General features: G+C 40.4%; 1 protein-coding gene across 1 annotated transcript; it reads right to left on the bottom strand.

The window, feature by feature from the left end:
• Positions 1-6,933: 6,933 nt before the first annotated feature.
• LOC138906140 (uncharacterized) lies at positions 6,934-7,629 on the bottom strand. Its single transcript, XM_070194666.1, has one exon. The coding sequence runs from the start codon at positions 7,627-7,629 to the stop codon at positions 6,934-6,936; it is 696 nt and encodes a 231-aa protein (XP_070050767.1).
• Positions 7,630-17,263: the final 9,634 nt, after the last annotated feature.

Genomic DNA, 17,263 nt, shown 5'->3' with positions numbered 1-17,263 from the left:
ATGCTTTCTAGGCGATCAAAGTATGCAAGTAATTTCGGATGCAGGATATAGCTTATAGACAGAATCATGCGGGTATCATAAGTTAATTGTTGAGAGTTTTAAGTTACCAATCCTATATGTGCGATGCCTAAGTGATCTACGCTATTGGGTATAACAGATTCTGCTAGGGAAAGAGTCCCAGAATTATTCGTACAACGTGCATGAAGCAGTGTTTGAATGGTCTAGCATTAACCAATTATAACGAGCAGTTATTTCCTATAGGCAGGATCTCTAATGCATAGTACTTCAGAGCTTATTTTATTTATACTTAGTCCTATAAACAAGATTTCTAATGATGAATGCGGTACAATAGCAAATGAAGTGGTCAAAATCCTATAGGCATGATTTCTAGTGAATAACTGAAGTGAATTGCAGGAAAATTCATTTGTTCCTATAGGCAGGTTTCTAATGCGGTTGAAGGAAGTCATGCAAATTGAAAGAGTGCTCATTTCCTATAGGCATGCTGTCTATAAACACGTAGCAGTAGACATAGCATTTGAACTCATGTTTAATAGTAAACAAGTAATGTGTGTGTGTGCTCCCCCTAATGTCATGATCTCTACAGTGCTCATGTAATCGAACAACACATATAGCAAACATATTACCAAGTCCTATAGGCATGTTATCTACCCATTTTGCATGTTAGTATTAGAATCTACCCCATTCCCTTTCACTAATACCTCAATCGTTTATACAAATATTATTATTATAGACCCAAATTAATAATAAAGTAGTAATATTACATGAAAATAGACAGGCCTATAGCAGGCCCAAATAGAATAACTAAATGCCCAGCCTTACTGGGCTTTCAAAACTTCTAGCATAGCAGACTTAGGCCTTCAACAAAGAACCACACGATCACAGGCCCGTAGGGGAGTTCAGACCCCTTTTAATGAGCCATAACACTAAGTGTTGTACCACTTGGAACAACCAATATAGATATACAGTACATGACAGGGAAATAGAGTATTAGGGATAGTTTTGGAGGTTGAGAGAATGACTAGGACCAAGCCCTAGTATGTCAGAGTTCACAAGGTCCTCAATTGGACCCCGAGCAGTGCTCACACTAGGGAGGTCGACAATAGAACCTATATAGACTTGGCTTTCAGCCGGCTAAGAATGAGAATTCAGAATAGCATGAGTAGCAAATAAGGAGAGTGGATAGTGATAGAGGGGCAGAAATTTATAAGTACTACACCAAGTTAAGCATACAGAGCAACTAAGCAAGCCAGTAGGTTCAGCAAGACAACAAAGCACCACATAGATAGTCTCATATTGAAAAAAATTGGGGAAGCAACAGGTTTGCAAGATATACATAGATTATCATTCAACCAATCGAGACCTAAAAGGTTTGGATTAAGCTAAGCATGTATCTTAGGGTCATACTAATCAGTATTTAGACATTGTGATAAACACTGGAAGAGGCAAGATATCAAATGAATAAAAACAGACTGGAAAACATATTAGCATGGAAGCAAGATCATAGTTGAGGCAAAATGGAATGTTTATCTTAAAATCCTAAGTGATGCTAGGGATCAGGATAGCAAGGAAAACATGTTTAGAGTAAACATCAAAGCAGTGTTCCATATAGTTGTGGCTAGTATACAATGAACAGTCAATCAGACATAAGACTCAGCACTAAATGATTCATTCAAAGTAAAGGGAGGTTTCCATATAGTTGTAGTAGTATCCAAAGCAAGGTATGAAGAAATTCTATAACTAACAACATATAGTCACGACAGTCAGATTCAGATCAAAATAGGCATGCATTGAAACTCAAAACTGAAACATATTCGGATGCTAGAGGTACATAAATGATTCCACAAGAAAACAAAGAACCAACATAGAAGTGCAGTCCATAGTGAAGAACACATACCAGCCTAACACAAACTAAGGACAAAGTAGTAAACTATCTCATGCATTCAACTATCATAGGATGACAAAAGAGTATTGGGCATTATCATAACAGTGCAATATCATGGATTCACAACTAAATCATACTTATATAGTGCAAACACATATAGGCACGCAGAAGGAAAGAAAGAAAATTAACATTGCAAGGGTTAAAAGCACTAACCAGTAGCAAAATTATACGAGCATAAGAATAGTAAAGAGTTTAATAGCAAGAACCCCAGATCTCCGATGCTTCAGAGTTCACAAGAGCCTCGAGAAGGGCTCCTAGCGGTGCTTGCACCAGAGGAGGTCGTTTAATGGCCTTGGCTTTCAGCCGGACCAGAATTCAACAGTTTCACAAAATATTCAAGTGTAACAGAGTGAATGAGTAAGTGAAAGAGGAGAAAAATGAGAATAATAGCAGTGATTAGGTGATTCCCCCCGGTCTCTCCAAGGGGTTTTAGGGGAGGGGTTTATATAATAGCAGATTTAACACATAAAATAGGGAACACGATAAATTAAACACAGAATAAGGAAAATATGGCATGCCAGAATCAATTAGAGTCAATTTAGGGCAAATAATACATAGAATAGGAAGTTCAGTAAATTAACGGAGAATAAGGAAAAATAACATGCGAATAACACTTAAAATAAGGGAATACAATAGATTGAACAGAGAATAAGGAAAATATCGGTCAAACACGAGAAAGGGTAGAGTATCAGTCGAAAATCAGTAAAGGAAAAAAAAGAAAGTCTCAAACCCTAGTTGGGACCGACGACTTGAATCGAATCAATAATGCAAGAATCGTTCAATATAACATGTATATAGACGAAAGATCGTCCAGATCTTCACAGAATCAAAGTAAATCGGTCCGTTCTTGAGAAGTAGTTCTTGCCAAAAATAGGACAAGAACTAAGTAACACCATAAACACGCGTATAATGATAGAGTATCACAAAATAGATAAGTAGATCATGGATTGATTTCATGTTTGAGTCGGAATTAGAGAGGATTAAGGGTTACGACGGCTAGGGTTTAATTAGAGAAGAAGAGAGATGAGAGAGGCAGAGAGAATAGGGGCGACGTCTCAGGGGAAATGGGGTTAGGGTTTCTGGGTTAGGGTTAATTAAAAGGGGTTGGTTTATTAGGGGCCGTTGATCATGTGAGATCAACGGACAAGATGGGAGAATGGGGTTGGGCGGGTTATTTAAACGAGTATGGGTAGTGGGTTGCTGGGTATTTTAAAAGGGGTATTTTAGTTTTGGGCTTAGGGTAATTGGGCTAAGGTTTGGGTAGATTGGGCTAAGGTCTGGGTAGTATTGGGTCCGAAAAATAGGTAGGAAATTGGGTTATTAATTAAATACCATAAAATTTATCAAAATAATTTATGGAAAACCTTAATAAATGAATGTAAATATTATTTATGCACTGAAATGATTAAAATAATAACTTTGTATTATAAAAATATAAATTTGCTATTTTGACATAAATAATATAGAATAAAGAGCCTTTATGTATGAATATAGGCCATTATTGTAAAATTAGATAAATAGTTTAAAAATGCTAATGTAATTATATAAAATAAAATAAAATATTTGAAACATATATTGTATGTGCCAAAATAATAATTTTAGGTAACTAAGTCATCACAAAATAATTTAAAGGGATAATTACTAAATATTTGTATAATTTAAATGCAAGAAAATTAATTTAAAGCTCTAAAGAATTATGAAAAATTATAGAAAATGCTTGTATAGGTTTGTAAACTAAATATTGATGCAAATATGCTATTTTGAAAGTGTATATGTATTTTGGAAAATATGAGGGCTAAATTGGGTATCAACAGCTGCCCCTCTTTACCCGGGAATGATGAAAGAGTTGTCGGGTAAAGAAAATGATGACCGATTTTGAACGAATGAGGTGATTTAAAAAATGGAGGCCGAACCCTGGTTCCTGAGTTGCCTACATATTCCTGGGGTTGCGAGAGTGAGGCAGTGTGTAGTTCTGGATCCAACGGTGAACTGAACTGAGGGAGTCGTTGTAGGAATGGTAGTATATTTTGAAAGGTTCCTTTGGGTAGGATAGTATCGGATGAATTTATACGAAGTCATGAATGCGAATTTGAAACATTATGGATGTATCACTGAGCAAATATCTGAACGGTCGTAGAGTAAAAGGCGGGTAATTTGATGGTGGTTGGTTACGTTTGAAATAATTGTAGGATATGAACGTTGAACGAAAACCAGAGCGAATATTTCTCCCGTTAGGAGAACGATTACTTCCTGGATTACCTGTAAAACTTAAAACACGATGCACGCAAGTATATATGGATTATTGCGAGAATTTAAACATGATGCAAATTCCCTTTGGACCATGAAAGTTGTCTTTGGATGGTGAGGATGATGTCCTTAGACCATGACGTCCTGGGCCATGAATCATGTGATAAGGGATTCGCAGGCCATGAAATGATGTCCTCTGGCCATGAAAATGGTGCCTCTGAACCATGACGCCTTGTAATAATGATGTGCAATACTAAGAGGTCCTCAGGCCATGGAATGGTGTCTTCCGGCTATGAGGATGATGCCTTCGGATTATGACGCCTTTGGATAAAATGGCAATGTTTCAGCCCATGGAATGCAAAGACATGATGTTTGGTCATATGCTAAGATACAACAAGACAAAGCTTAGTCTTGGGTAATGTGAAGGCAGTGCTTAGCCCTGGGTGAGTAGAGGATAATGCCAGGTTTTAGATGGCGTAATGAAGATAGCATTTTAGTCTTGAGGAAAAGGCAGTGCTTAGCCTTATGAAAAAAGGGGAGGGAAGTCTTAGTGTCATGCAAGTAGGAGACAATGCTTAGTTTTTTGCAAAGGAAGGCAGTGCTTAGCCTCATGCAAGGAAAGAAGTGCTTAGCCTTATGCAATTAGAGAGGCAAGGCTTAGCCTCGTGCAAAATAGGAGACAATGCTTAGTCTCATGCAGATATGAGACAATGCTTAGTCTCGATGCAAAGGAAGGCATTGCTTAGCCTTATGCAATTAGGGAGGCATGACTTAGCCTCATGCAAAATAGGAGACAATGCTTAGCCTCATGCAAATAGGAGACAATTCTTAGTCTCGATACAAAGAAAAGAGAAAATGCTTAGTCTTTTGCAAAGGAAGGCAGTGCTTAGCCTCATGCAAGGAAAGGCAGTGCTTAGACTTATGCAATTAGGGAGGCAGGGCTTAGCCTCATGCAAGGAAAGGCAGTGCTTAGCCTTATGAAATTAGGGAGGCAGGGCTTAGCCTCATGCAAAATAGGAGACAATGCTTAGTCTCGATGTAAGGAAAGGTAGCGCTTAGCCTTATTTAATTAGGGAGGCAGGGCTTAGCCTCATGCAAAGAAAACAATGAGTGATAGTAAAGTGTTTCTTAGCTGGAGATGCTTGGGATAGATAATCTGCTATCTTGAAGGTAGTGACTTGATGTGTCTGCAGATATTATTGTCTTACTATGCCTGCATCCAAAGAAAAATTGTGAGTTTTGTAGGGGAAGGTTGGTTCGCGCTTTTGTCTTCTGCTTAGCTTATGTTCCTATCTTGAAATCCTGTTTGAGTCACCCTGGGTAACATCTAGCTGTTTATATGCGTGCATTTGATGAATGTAGTTATTTAAAATATAGTAGTATGCAATATTAACTAAGTTAGATGAACCAATGACCGTGGCATATTTTAGAGACATTGCGACCTCCTTGCTTTAGAATTTTGAGGGTCCTCCTCAAAATTCTGCCCCAGTTTAAAAGCAATTCTTTGATTGTTCTGCGTATGACAAAATTGGCTGGATTTGCTTTAGAATTTTGAGGATGCCCCAGTTTCTGACCATGGCAAAAATGAAGATTTTATTGAGATGTGACCGAAACCACAGGGCTGCCTACGGATCCCCTCTTAAACGGGAATCAGGTCAAGCATAGTTCAGTTACATCAGATGAAGAAATGTAAACAATTTAAACATAGTATCTCTTGATTGCGTCTAAGTTGATAGGTTTTGGCCAAACTTCTCCGTCCATCTCTGCGAGTATGAGTGCTCCTCCTGTTAGTACTCTGTGAACCATGTAGGGCCCTTGCCAACTGGGTGAAAATTTCCCTTTGGCTTCATCTTGATGCGGAAAGATCCGCTTTAGCACCAGCTGCCATGGCGTGAATTAACTAGGCCTGACCCTTTTGTTGAAAGCTCTGGACATTCTGTTCTGGTAAAGTTGACCATGACATACCACATTCATTCTTTTCCCGTCAATGAGAGCCAGTTGTTCATAGAGACTTTGTATCCATTATGCATCAATGAGTTCAGCCTCTTGTATGATTTTCAAAGAAGGAATTTCTACTTCGGTGGGAATGACGACTTCAGTGCCATAGACCAGCAAATAAGGAGTTTCCCCAGTTGATGTGTGAACCGTGGTACGATATCCAAGTAGGACAAATGGTAAATTCTCGTGCCATTGTTTGTGATTATCTACTATCTTCCTTAATATCTTCTTGATGTTCTTGTTGGCGGCTTCCACAGCTCCATTCATTTATGGCCTATATGCTGTGGAATTCTTATGCTTGATCTTGAAGGTTTCACATATAGATTTCATCAAATCACTATTAAAGTTGGCGGCGTTGTCGGTGATGATTGATTCTGGTACCCCGAATCGACAGACAATACGATCCCTAACGAAGTCCGCTACGACCTTCTTAGTTACAGCCTTGTAAGATGCGGCTTCAACCCATTTTGTGAAATAATCTATGGCCACTAGAATGAACCGGTGCTCATTTAAAGAGGCGGGTTTGATTGGACCGATGACATCCATCCCCCAAGCGGAGAAAGGCCAAGGTGCACTTGTTCCATTAAGTTCATTGGGTGGCACTCGTATCATATCAGCATGAAATTGGTATTGATGACACTTTTGGACATACCTGATACAGTCTGTTTCCATAGTCATCCAAAAATATCCTGCTCTTAATATCTTCTTAGCTAAGACGAAGCCATTCATATGTGGTCCGCAAGTTCCGGCATGTATCTCTTCAAGCAATTTGGATGATTCCTTAGCGTCGACACACCGTAATAACCCAGATCTAGAGTCCTTCTGTACAGAATTCCTCTACTTTGGAAGAAATGGTTAGATAATCTTCGGAGTGTGCGTTTCTGAGTATGATTTGCGTGCTCCGGGTATTCTCCTTTTGCCAAGTATTCTTTGATGTCATGAAACCACGGATTTCCATCAACTTCTTCTTCAACATGAGCATAATAAGCTGGTTGATTATGAATCCCTATCGGGATAGGGTCGATGAAATTCTTGTCTAGGTGTTGTATCATGGAAGATAGAGTGATCAATGCATCTGCGAACTCATTCTGGATTCTCGGAACATGTTTGAATTCTATCTTTGTGAATCTCTTCATTAATTCTTGTACATAGTACAGATACGGCAGTATTTTAGTATTCTTTGTAGCCCATTCTCCTAGGACCTGATGTACCAAAAGGTTCGAGTCACCAATTACCAACAATTCCTGAATGTTCATGTCAATGGCCAACTTGAGCCCCAAGATGCAAGCCTCATATTCTGCCATATTATTGATATACGGAAATCTAAGTTTTATGGATACCGGATAGTGTTGACCAATCTCTGATACCAAAACTGCTCCAATACCTACTCCTTTGAAGTTTACAGCTCCAACAAAGAACATTCTCCAACCGTCATAGGTTTCGGTGATTTCTTCTCATACGAATGGTACCTCTTCAATGGGAAAATACGTTTTCAGTGGTTTGTATTCTCCATCCATAGGATTTTCTGCCAAATGATTCGCCAACGCTTGTCCCTTGACCGCTTTCTGAGTTACATAGATAATGTCAGTAGTATCTGCCATTTTGCCAACTTTCCTGTAGGCATGAGTTTCTGGAAGATGTATTTTAGCGGATCCATTCTTGATATGAGATATGTGGTGTAGATACAGAAGTAGTGCCTCAACGTTTGAGCTATCCACGTCAAAGCGCAGCAGGTCCGTTCTAGCAAAGAATACCGTGCTTCGTAGGGTGTGAACTTCTTACTCAGATAGTATATGGCCTGTTCTTTTCTTCCTGTCTCATCGTGTTGTCCCAAGACACAGCCAAAAGCCCCATCAAGTACAGATAAATAGAGTAGCAGAGGTCTCTCAGGTTCTGGTGGGACCAGAACAGATGGTTTGGATAAATATTCCTTGATCTTGTCAAAGGCTTTCTGGCATTCTTCAGTCCAACTTGTTGCAGCATCTTTCTTCAACATTTTGAAAATCGGTTCACAAATCATAGTTGATTGTGCTATGAAACGACTGATGTAATTGAGATGCCCCAAGAAAATCATCACATCTTTCTTGTTCTTCGGAGGTGAAAAATCTTGGATAGCCTTGACCTTTGACGGGTCTGGCTCAATTCCTCGGCGGCTGATGATGAACCCTAACAAATTTCCAGTAGGGATGCGAAGGCAACTTTTGCGGGATTTAGTTTAAAGTTGTACCTTCAAAGTCGATCAAAACATTTCCTCAAATCTGCTATATGATCTGTGCTTCTCTTGGATTTGATGATGACGTCATCCACATATACCGCTATCTCCTTGTGTATCATGTCGTGAAAAATGGTTGTCATGGCCCTCATATAGGTGACTCCAGCATTCTTTAGGCCAAACGACATCATCTTGTAACAATATACTCCCCATGGTGTAATAAAGGCTGTCTTTTCGGCATCCTCTTCATCCATCCAGATCTGATGATATCCAGCGAAGCAATCCACATAGGATTGAAGTTCATGCTTGGCACAGTTGTCTATCAGTATGTGTATATTGGGCAAAGGGAAATCATCTTTGGGACTCGCTCTGTTTAAATCCCGATAGTCGACACACACTCTGACCTTCCCATCTTTCTTTGGAACCGGCACAATGTTAGCCAACCAGGTCAGATATTTAACCACTCTGAGAACCTTGGCTTTGATCTGCTTGGTGACTTCCTCCTTTATTTTTAGACTCATATATGGTTTGAACTTTCTGAGCTTCTGCTTTACAGGCAAACACATAGGGTTGATAACTAGTTTATGAGCCACTGTGGACGTGCTCAAACCGGTCATATCATCATAGGACAATGCAAAATATCCTCATACTACTTCAAGAACTGAATGTACTCTTCCTTCTCTAACGACGATAGGTGAATGTTACACGAGTTTCCTTGACTGTTTCAGAGTCTCCCAAATTAATGGTTTCAGTCTAATCCAAATTGGACTTAGGCTTGTTTTCAAAGTTTTCCACTTCTCTGACAATTTTCTCGGGTATTATATCCTCTTCCAGATCCTCTGAATCATTATCCTTATGTTGCGTTATCTCATTACATGTCACAGTCGTAGGTTCATCGAGATAGATAATAATAATACTGTAGAGAAAAAATATAAAGAGTAATAATAAATACTAAAAATAACAATGCATTAGATAAATCTTGAAAACATCAAACAAGTATGGCTCGATGACTCGAGCAATTATTTCAAAACAAAATATGCTTGAAACAAAATATTGAAAATGTCTTAGATGCTCATAAAATTGCTTTCAAAATAAATGATGCTAATTGCCAAGCTACCCAGGAACTCGACGGGCCCTTGATGGCGCAACAGTCCAATTCTTGAGAACAGCTCCCTTCTCCATTGTCTGAATAATAAGGACTTCCTCCTTCTCCTCCTTCTCAACTATCGCACTGCAATCCATGTCTTCATTATCCAGAAACAAATTCCTTATGCCAACCAAAACTTCATCTTCTTCGGACCCCCACTTCATGTCAGCTTGATGAAATGGTTGGTGCAAATGTGCTACCTGTTGTTCTAAAGGGTAATAAGGACCACGCCATGGTGGCGACCAATTCTGATACTCGTGCCAGGTGTATTCATACCCAAGCCCAAAAGTTGTGTCGTGACGCTTTAGCTATATTGGTTTGGTGATCCCCTAGAGATTCTTACCGAGACCCTTGCCAGGTTCATAACCTGTCCATGCCAATATGCCTTCTATCTTATTGCTCCACCATTTGTCCTTTTCAATTGCGTTGACACACTCGATGCGATGGTATGTTTCTCCACCCAACTTCCTTCTATTCTCGACGACCGGAACAATTTGATTGGTGTAAATGGGATTACTTCCGTCCCCATGGATGATCACTTCCTGATGGTTCCACTCAAACTTCACGACCTGATGTAGTGTAGAAGCCACGGCCCCGGCGGCATGTATCCACGGTCGTCCCAACAACAGATTGTATGTAGCAGATATATCCAATACTTGAAACTCAACATCAGACCAGGTTGGGCCTATCTGTAAACTGAGGTTGTTCTCCCCAATTGTGGCCCTTTGAGAGCCATCAAATGCTTTCACATTCATACTCCCTGCTTGTATCTCGTGCAGACCTTTACCCTAGCAATGAATTTGTCCTCAAACTACACGGTGATATGTAGTGCCCTGTTGTGACTTAGTCCTTCCGGTGGCAGCTCGTCTTCATGAAAAGTGATCTTATGGCTTTCTAACACTTGCCCTACTATGTTGGCCATCTCTCCACTGGTGATGTTATTTGGTACATAAGCTTCATTTAACACCTTCATCAAGGCACTCCTATGTGCCTCAGAGTTTTGCAGCAGTGATAAAATGGATATTTGAGCAGGGGTTTTGTTCAGATGATCGACCCCAGAATATTCTCTTGCATGCACCTTTCTCCAAAGGTCGTCTGGGCCAGTCTCAATGACAGGCAATTTAGATGTCATTTCTTTGCTCGTTCCTCCCAAATGCTCGGGTGTATAAATCCTACTAGTTCTGGTCATGCCTTGCGCTGCGCCTGTTTTATCCATTTTTTCATTTTCTTTCCTTCTTGCTTCCACAACATAATCCCATGGTATAGCATTGGACTTATAATGTGGCGTGGGTGCTACCATCACGGTGAAGGGCGTTGTTTCTTCAACCTTAAACGGAGTTTGTGCAACTATCTCAACTTCAATTGGTGCCTGAGTGTGTACTATGATAGGTGTGAGAGTGACTGGAGATGTTTCAGGATTATCCCCTTCTCGAATGAGTCTGATTGGCCCCTCTGAGTCCCATTCTTCATCGGTCTCTATCATGTTTACCCCTCCACCCTTGTGATCCAGGAGAGGATTGTTACGGATATTGAGTGCAGCCTTCTTTGCCTGTATGACTTTGGTGTCAATTAATGTCTGAATCTTATCCTTCAAAGTACGACACTCATCAATAGTATGACCTTTCATGCCTGAGTGATAGGCACATGTCTTATTTGGGTTAATCCACTATGAGGAGTTTTCCATAGCAACAGCGGGAATGGGAGTGATATAACCAGCGACTTTCAGTCTCTCATACATTTGGTCTATAGGTTCAGCAATTGGGGTGCATTGTCTGGGTGGTCTGTGGTCAAAATTTGGTCTAGGTCTTTGGTAGTTTTGGCGGGCTGGTGGTAAGTGGTAGTATGCTGGTTGGGTGTTTAAGTATGGTAAGTGGCGGCAAGTTATTGGTATCTGGGAGGTGATGGCTGATATGTGGGTGGGGGTGTTTGTTATGTAAGAGGGAACTTTGGACCTCGGGCTACCATCACCGCACCTACTTCTTTCTTCTTGGAGATACTTCCCGACTGTAAGGCTTTATTTGTGGCTTGGAGTGCTTCAAAATTTGTCACCATTCCGCTTTTGATCCCTTCTTCTATTCTTTCTCCCAATTTGATGATGTCAGAAAATTTATGGTTTTCTATAACCATTAGTCTTTCGTAGTATTGCGGATCCTGAGCTCTGATGAAGAACTTATTCATCTGTTCTTCTTCCAGTGCTGGCCTTACTTTTGCACCTTCAGACCTCCACCGAGTAGCATACTCGCGGAAAGTTTACGTTGGCTTCTTCTTGAGATTCTGAATGTAGAAAATGTCTGGTGTATTTTCTGTGTTAAACCTGAACCGATCCATGAAATCTGATGCCATGCTCACCCAATTAACCCATTTCTTTGGATTCTGACTGATGTACCAAGACATAGCATCTCTAGTGAGGCTCATCATGAACAACTTCATGCGGATTCTTTCATCCTTGCCAACTCCTACAAGTTTGTCACAATACGTTCTCAAGTGCACCTTCAGATCACAAGTCCCGTCGAACATTTCGAACTTAGGAGGTCTGTAAACTTCTGGCAGTTCTACATCAGGTTGAATACACAAATCTTCATAATTCAAACCCTCAATGTATTTGCCCCTTCTACACTTTGAACTCTGCCAGTAAGTTTCTTGAGTTCTTCTGCCATGTTCTTGATGAGCAGGTCCTTTTCGGCGGATTCGGGTATGTATAGGGTCTATTGTGGAGTGTGTGGTAAAGTTTTCACATATATGGGATTGTTTTGGTGGACTCCAGGAATCTGGGCCTAATGGTGGTCATTGGTTGAGTTTTGCGGATCAGGAGTAGGCTGTGGTGCATTCTGAGGGGTGTGGTATATGGTTGTTTGTGGGTATTGAGTTGGGTGGTGATGGTGTTGTTGAGGAATATGTACCGGTGGAGGGTTGTGGTTCTGAGGAGGTGTGGCGTATTGATGCGGTGCGGGAGGATTCAGTGGTAGGTTTTGATTCTGTGTGTTTTGGGGAGGTGTCGGGTTTAGGACGTTTGTGCTTTGTTGGTTGATGTCAGGGACGTTTAGGGTGAGGGAAAGGTTTGCCAAGTTTCGGACCTGCTCAAGTTCCCCTTGTAGCTCTAATATTTTATGTTCTAGACGTAGGACCAATTCATTCTGTGCTGGAGTACTCCGACCGTCCGAAGTTTAAACGTTCCCTGCGTTGTCCTTTTTGATACCGCTTAAATCGTCCATTTTTCCTTTCCCTTTGCCTTTGCCTTTAGGATCACTTGGTGGAGGAGGAGGGGAAGGACCTCTGGATCTAGTATGATATGCGGATGATGCTAGTATGCACGAATCAACCTTGGGGAAAGGGAATAATCAAAAGAAAGAAAAACAAAAGGTAACCAAGTTAGTAAGGGATATTGAAAGAATGCTTGCAATATTGAACATGCTCTGCAAAATCGTGTAACAGAATCGCATCCTAATTTGGGGGACCTCGTTGTGCCCGAGGTAGGCCTAAGCGACACATAGACTTGGAGAAAATTGATGCCAATAATTGTGTCATTTCATTAATGCAAAAATAAATCAAATCCTTACTAAAACGACTATAATAAGATGGTTACTAATGGCATTTGCCTTATTCGAAATCTAAAACTAAGCTAAAAAGCAGTAAATAACATCATTTCCTAATCTACTTGGTCCCAGAAGGACCTTCCCCGTGCTTGGCTCTCATGACTCCATCAATCAGATTCCTCAGGTCGCGCATATCCAACAACAGGTAAGCCTTTGCTAGATGCCCCCCTTCGTTGCCATCCGTATTCTGACAATCTGAAAGCCTATTTCTCATCTTTCCCTCAAGCTCCATCAACCCTTGCTCCAAATATTCTAATCTTTCTGTTGATTTAGTGGAGGTTTCCCTCTATTCGTTGATTGCTTCCATATCCACTTTGTGTTGTTCCAAATGCCTAGCTTCAGACTCGAAAACCCTCTTGCGCAGCATCCTATACTTGACTTGTGCTTCAGTAGCGTCATCTATAACCCTATTTTTCAGATTAATTCCTGGCTTGACATCCCCTGCTATATCGTCTACCAACCATGATGGGTAGAAGTACACATGGCCGGCATGATACCTGTCTGGCTCGATGGTATCTTTCTCCACAATGACCTTTTGATTCCACATATGCTCTGCCCCGAACTTGAACGGAATGATGTTCCTTTTAAAATCTGCTTTGTATTGGACCGTGTTGGAAACCCGAGGTATAACCTGTTTTCTTCCCGCTTGCCTCATTACCCTTATAGGAGCATAAAGATAGATCCCTCTTAACCCGATCAACACTAGATGAGTAGTTTCTCTTGATCTGATGATGAACTCACTGCCAGGGAACCATTCAAATATCCAATGTACCTTTTCGTCAGTTAGATTGCTGAAGAAACACACCCAACTCACAACACTTCCAGGTTCCGCAAACCTATTTGGGATAAATGTCATTCTCTTTGGATGATGGTAAGCTATGTAGTCATTCAATGGTCGTCACAGAAGCTCTTGGCAATATTCACCTCTATGGAAATATTCTAATAACCAAACCTGCAGCAACAGATTACAGCCCTCGAAATGTCCATACCCCTACTTGCATCGATCTAAAGCGCGATACATTTCGGCCAAAGATCATGGGGATGATAGTGTAAGTTTACCCTTCAATTCCTTCAATTAGAGTCCTAGTGACCATGGCTAAACGAGTGTGGATTCTCCCCTCTTTCATTGGAAATATCAGCAACCCTAAGAAACAGACATTGAACACAAAGACTCGGCGGTGTGTCCAACCCAAAGAAGTAATGGCAAGTTCATCACGGTGAAGGCGATATGACTTGCTATGACCATAACGTTCATAAAGGAATTAAAATGGGATGTAGGACTCCTTTAGACAGAGTAATTCATCATTTTTCTTGAAACCCATCATTTTCAAAAAACCGCGGGGAGTGCGATTTTCTGGTACTAATAAACCCGGACTATCCCATGGAAGCCTAGCAAAGCCTCCTATTTTCTCTAAGGGAGGGGTCATTTCTATATCACCAAAGCGGAAGACAACTCTTTTCTCATCCCAAAACATAGTGGCGGACTCAATCAATGCGTTATTTGGCCGAATGTCCAATAGGGAAGGTAAATTTTCGAGGACCCTTTTCACATGATTCTTGTCACTAGGTGAGAGGTTGTTCCACCAACCAAGCTGCAAAGATGGGATGTTTTGAACCATGCCGAACCTGGGAACTTCGTGCCTCATTTTCTGCAAAACAAATAGAGTTTGCCCTTTCCCCCTCCGGGTCTAACTATTTACACATTAATGATCAACATATCGGCATATTTTCTCCAAGTAGTTCACATAATGTGATGGTGTCCATTGAGATTATGGAAATCCCATTGGACTTTGGACAAGGCTTATCTTAGTGGATTATCACGTGGACAACGTTCTAACCCATACTAGGTTTGACATGATGCATGCACAGTTGATATTGGAGTGAGGTTTCTAGAAGGGTCTAGACCGGTACCCTCAAGTGGACAACTTGAGAGGGAAAGGCACTGAACCGTCGACTGCATCGCTGATCGACTACATTACCGCAAATAAGCCTTTTCAATTTAAAGGGTAATTATGGAAGAGCGCAAACACTTATCAAGTGCCGCTATGGTATTAGTTGGGCACGAGTGGAATATGATGCGGAGCATGCTTTGTGCAAAGATAATAACATATTGCCAAGTATTTGCATGATAGATATGTGAAAGCAATAAACACAGTATTAAGATAAAACATAAAGGACGTAAAAAGAAAGACAAAAGAAGAAGTTAGTTCGTGGAACATAGGGAATATAATAAAGTAAGTAGGGGAGTAGGGGTGGGAGAGACATGATATAGCTAATAAATAGCAGTTAGACCAACTAAGGGCGAATAGGGAAAGGGATGTGCATGTTATAACAAATTTAAGCAAATAAAAGCGGAGAAAGGAAGGGACGTGCATGTTATAACGATTTTAAAGAAGCAAAGGTGAACGGGAAAGGGATGTGCATGTAATAGCAAATCTAACAAATAAAGATGAAAAAGGAATGTGCGTTTTATAACAAAGAAAATTAATCCACATAAGCCAAGTTCATTATGGTAAGAGCCTAAGTGTAAATCCCCAGCAGAGTCGCCATTCTGTCGCGCCCCGTTTTTCTCGCGAGAGAGCGGGCCTCGACGTGTGACAACTCTTTTAAAGGAAGGTAATTGAAAGAGGAGAGTCACCACCTAACGATTTTTAAGGTATGTTAGGGAACCTATTATGCAGATAACTCTGTTTTAACTAGTCCGCGTCACCAAAGATGGGGTAAGGGATCAAGTTACCTCAAAGAGAAGGTGTTAGGCACTACTCGAGGTCCACAACTGTAGGTCCCGCCCGAACTTAAGATTATGTGGATTACGATTAAGCTAGGTGATCAAATAAACAAAGGAAATTCAGAAGTCAAAGAACTTTATTACAACATCAGATCTTAGTGCGAGTATAGGAATACAACTATTTAGATCTAATAACATATAAAGAAGGGGGGAGGGTCCCTAAGTTTTTTAGCCTAAATGATCACCCTGTGTAACATAAATAATACTTCGTAACTCCCTCAAGATGAGGTGTTACTCATATTATTCAGCGGGCACAAACTATCATCTCCTGCTACCCGATTACTATGTTAAAGTTGTTACCTAAAGCGCACTAATTCAATTATAAGTCGTACCTTATGCGTGCACTACCCGTACCATACCTATGGTCTAGGAGGGAATTGGACCTCTATTTAGGGTGGTTCTAGACTTAAACTTAGGCTTCTCAAAATGATAAAATTAGGCGACATACAAAACACATTGGACTTCAAATATGGCAATAAAGGGGGCTCAAGTTTGCCTCCGCACTTAAGCAGTAAATGTACGCAAACACATATGCCAATCAGGAATCTGCAGAATCCTATAGACATGCTTTCTAGGCGATCAAAGTATGCAAGTAATTTCGGATGCAGGATATAACTTATAGACAGAATCATGTGGGTATCATAAGTTAATTGTTGAGAGTTTTAAGTTACAAATCCTATATGTGCGATGCCTAAGTGATCTACGCTATTGGGTATAACAGAATCTGCTAGGGAAAGAGTCGCAGAATTATTCGTACGACGTGCATGAAGCAGTGTTTGAATGGTCTAGCATTAACCAATTATAACGAGCAGTTATTTCCTATAGGAAGGATCTCTAATGCATAATGCTTCAGAGCTTATTTTATTTATACTTAGTCCTATAAACAAGATTTCTAATTATCAATGTGGTACAATAGCAAATGAAGTGGTTAAAATCCTATAAGCATGATTTCTATTGAATAACTGAAGTAAATTGCAGGAAAATTCATTTGTTCCTATAGGCAGGTTTCTAATGCGGTTGAAGGCAGTCATGCAAATTGAAAGAGTGCTCACTTCCTATAGGCATGCTGTCTATAAACACGTAGCAGTAGACATAGCATTTGAAATCATGTTTAATAGTAAACAAGTAATGTGTGTGTGTGCTACCCCTAATGTCATGATCCCAACAATGCTCATATAATCGAACAACACATATAGCAAACATACTACCAAGTCCTATAGGCATGTTATCTACCCATTTTGCATGTTAGTATCAGAATCTATCCCATTCCCTTTTACTAACACCCCAATCGTTTATACAAAGATTATTATTACAG

Source organism: Nicotiana tomentosiformis, chromosome 1 (assembly GCF_000390325.3).
Source record: "Nicotiana tomentosiformis chromosome 1, ASM39032v3, whole genome shotgun sequence".
Classification (NCBI taxonomy): Eukaryota; Viridiplantae; Streptophyta; class Magnoliopsida; order Solanales; family Solanaceae; genus Nicotiana; species Nicotiana tomentosiformis.
This window is presented reverse-complemented; position numbering and strand designations above follow the sequence as displayed.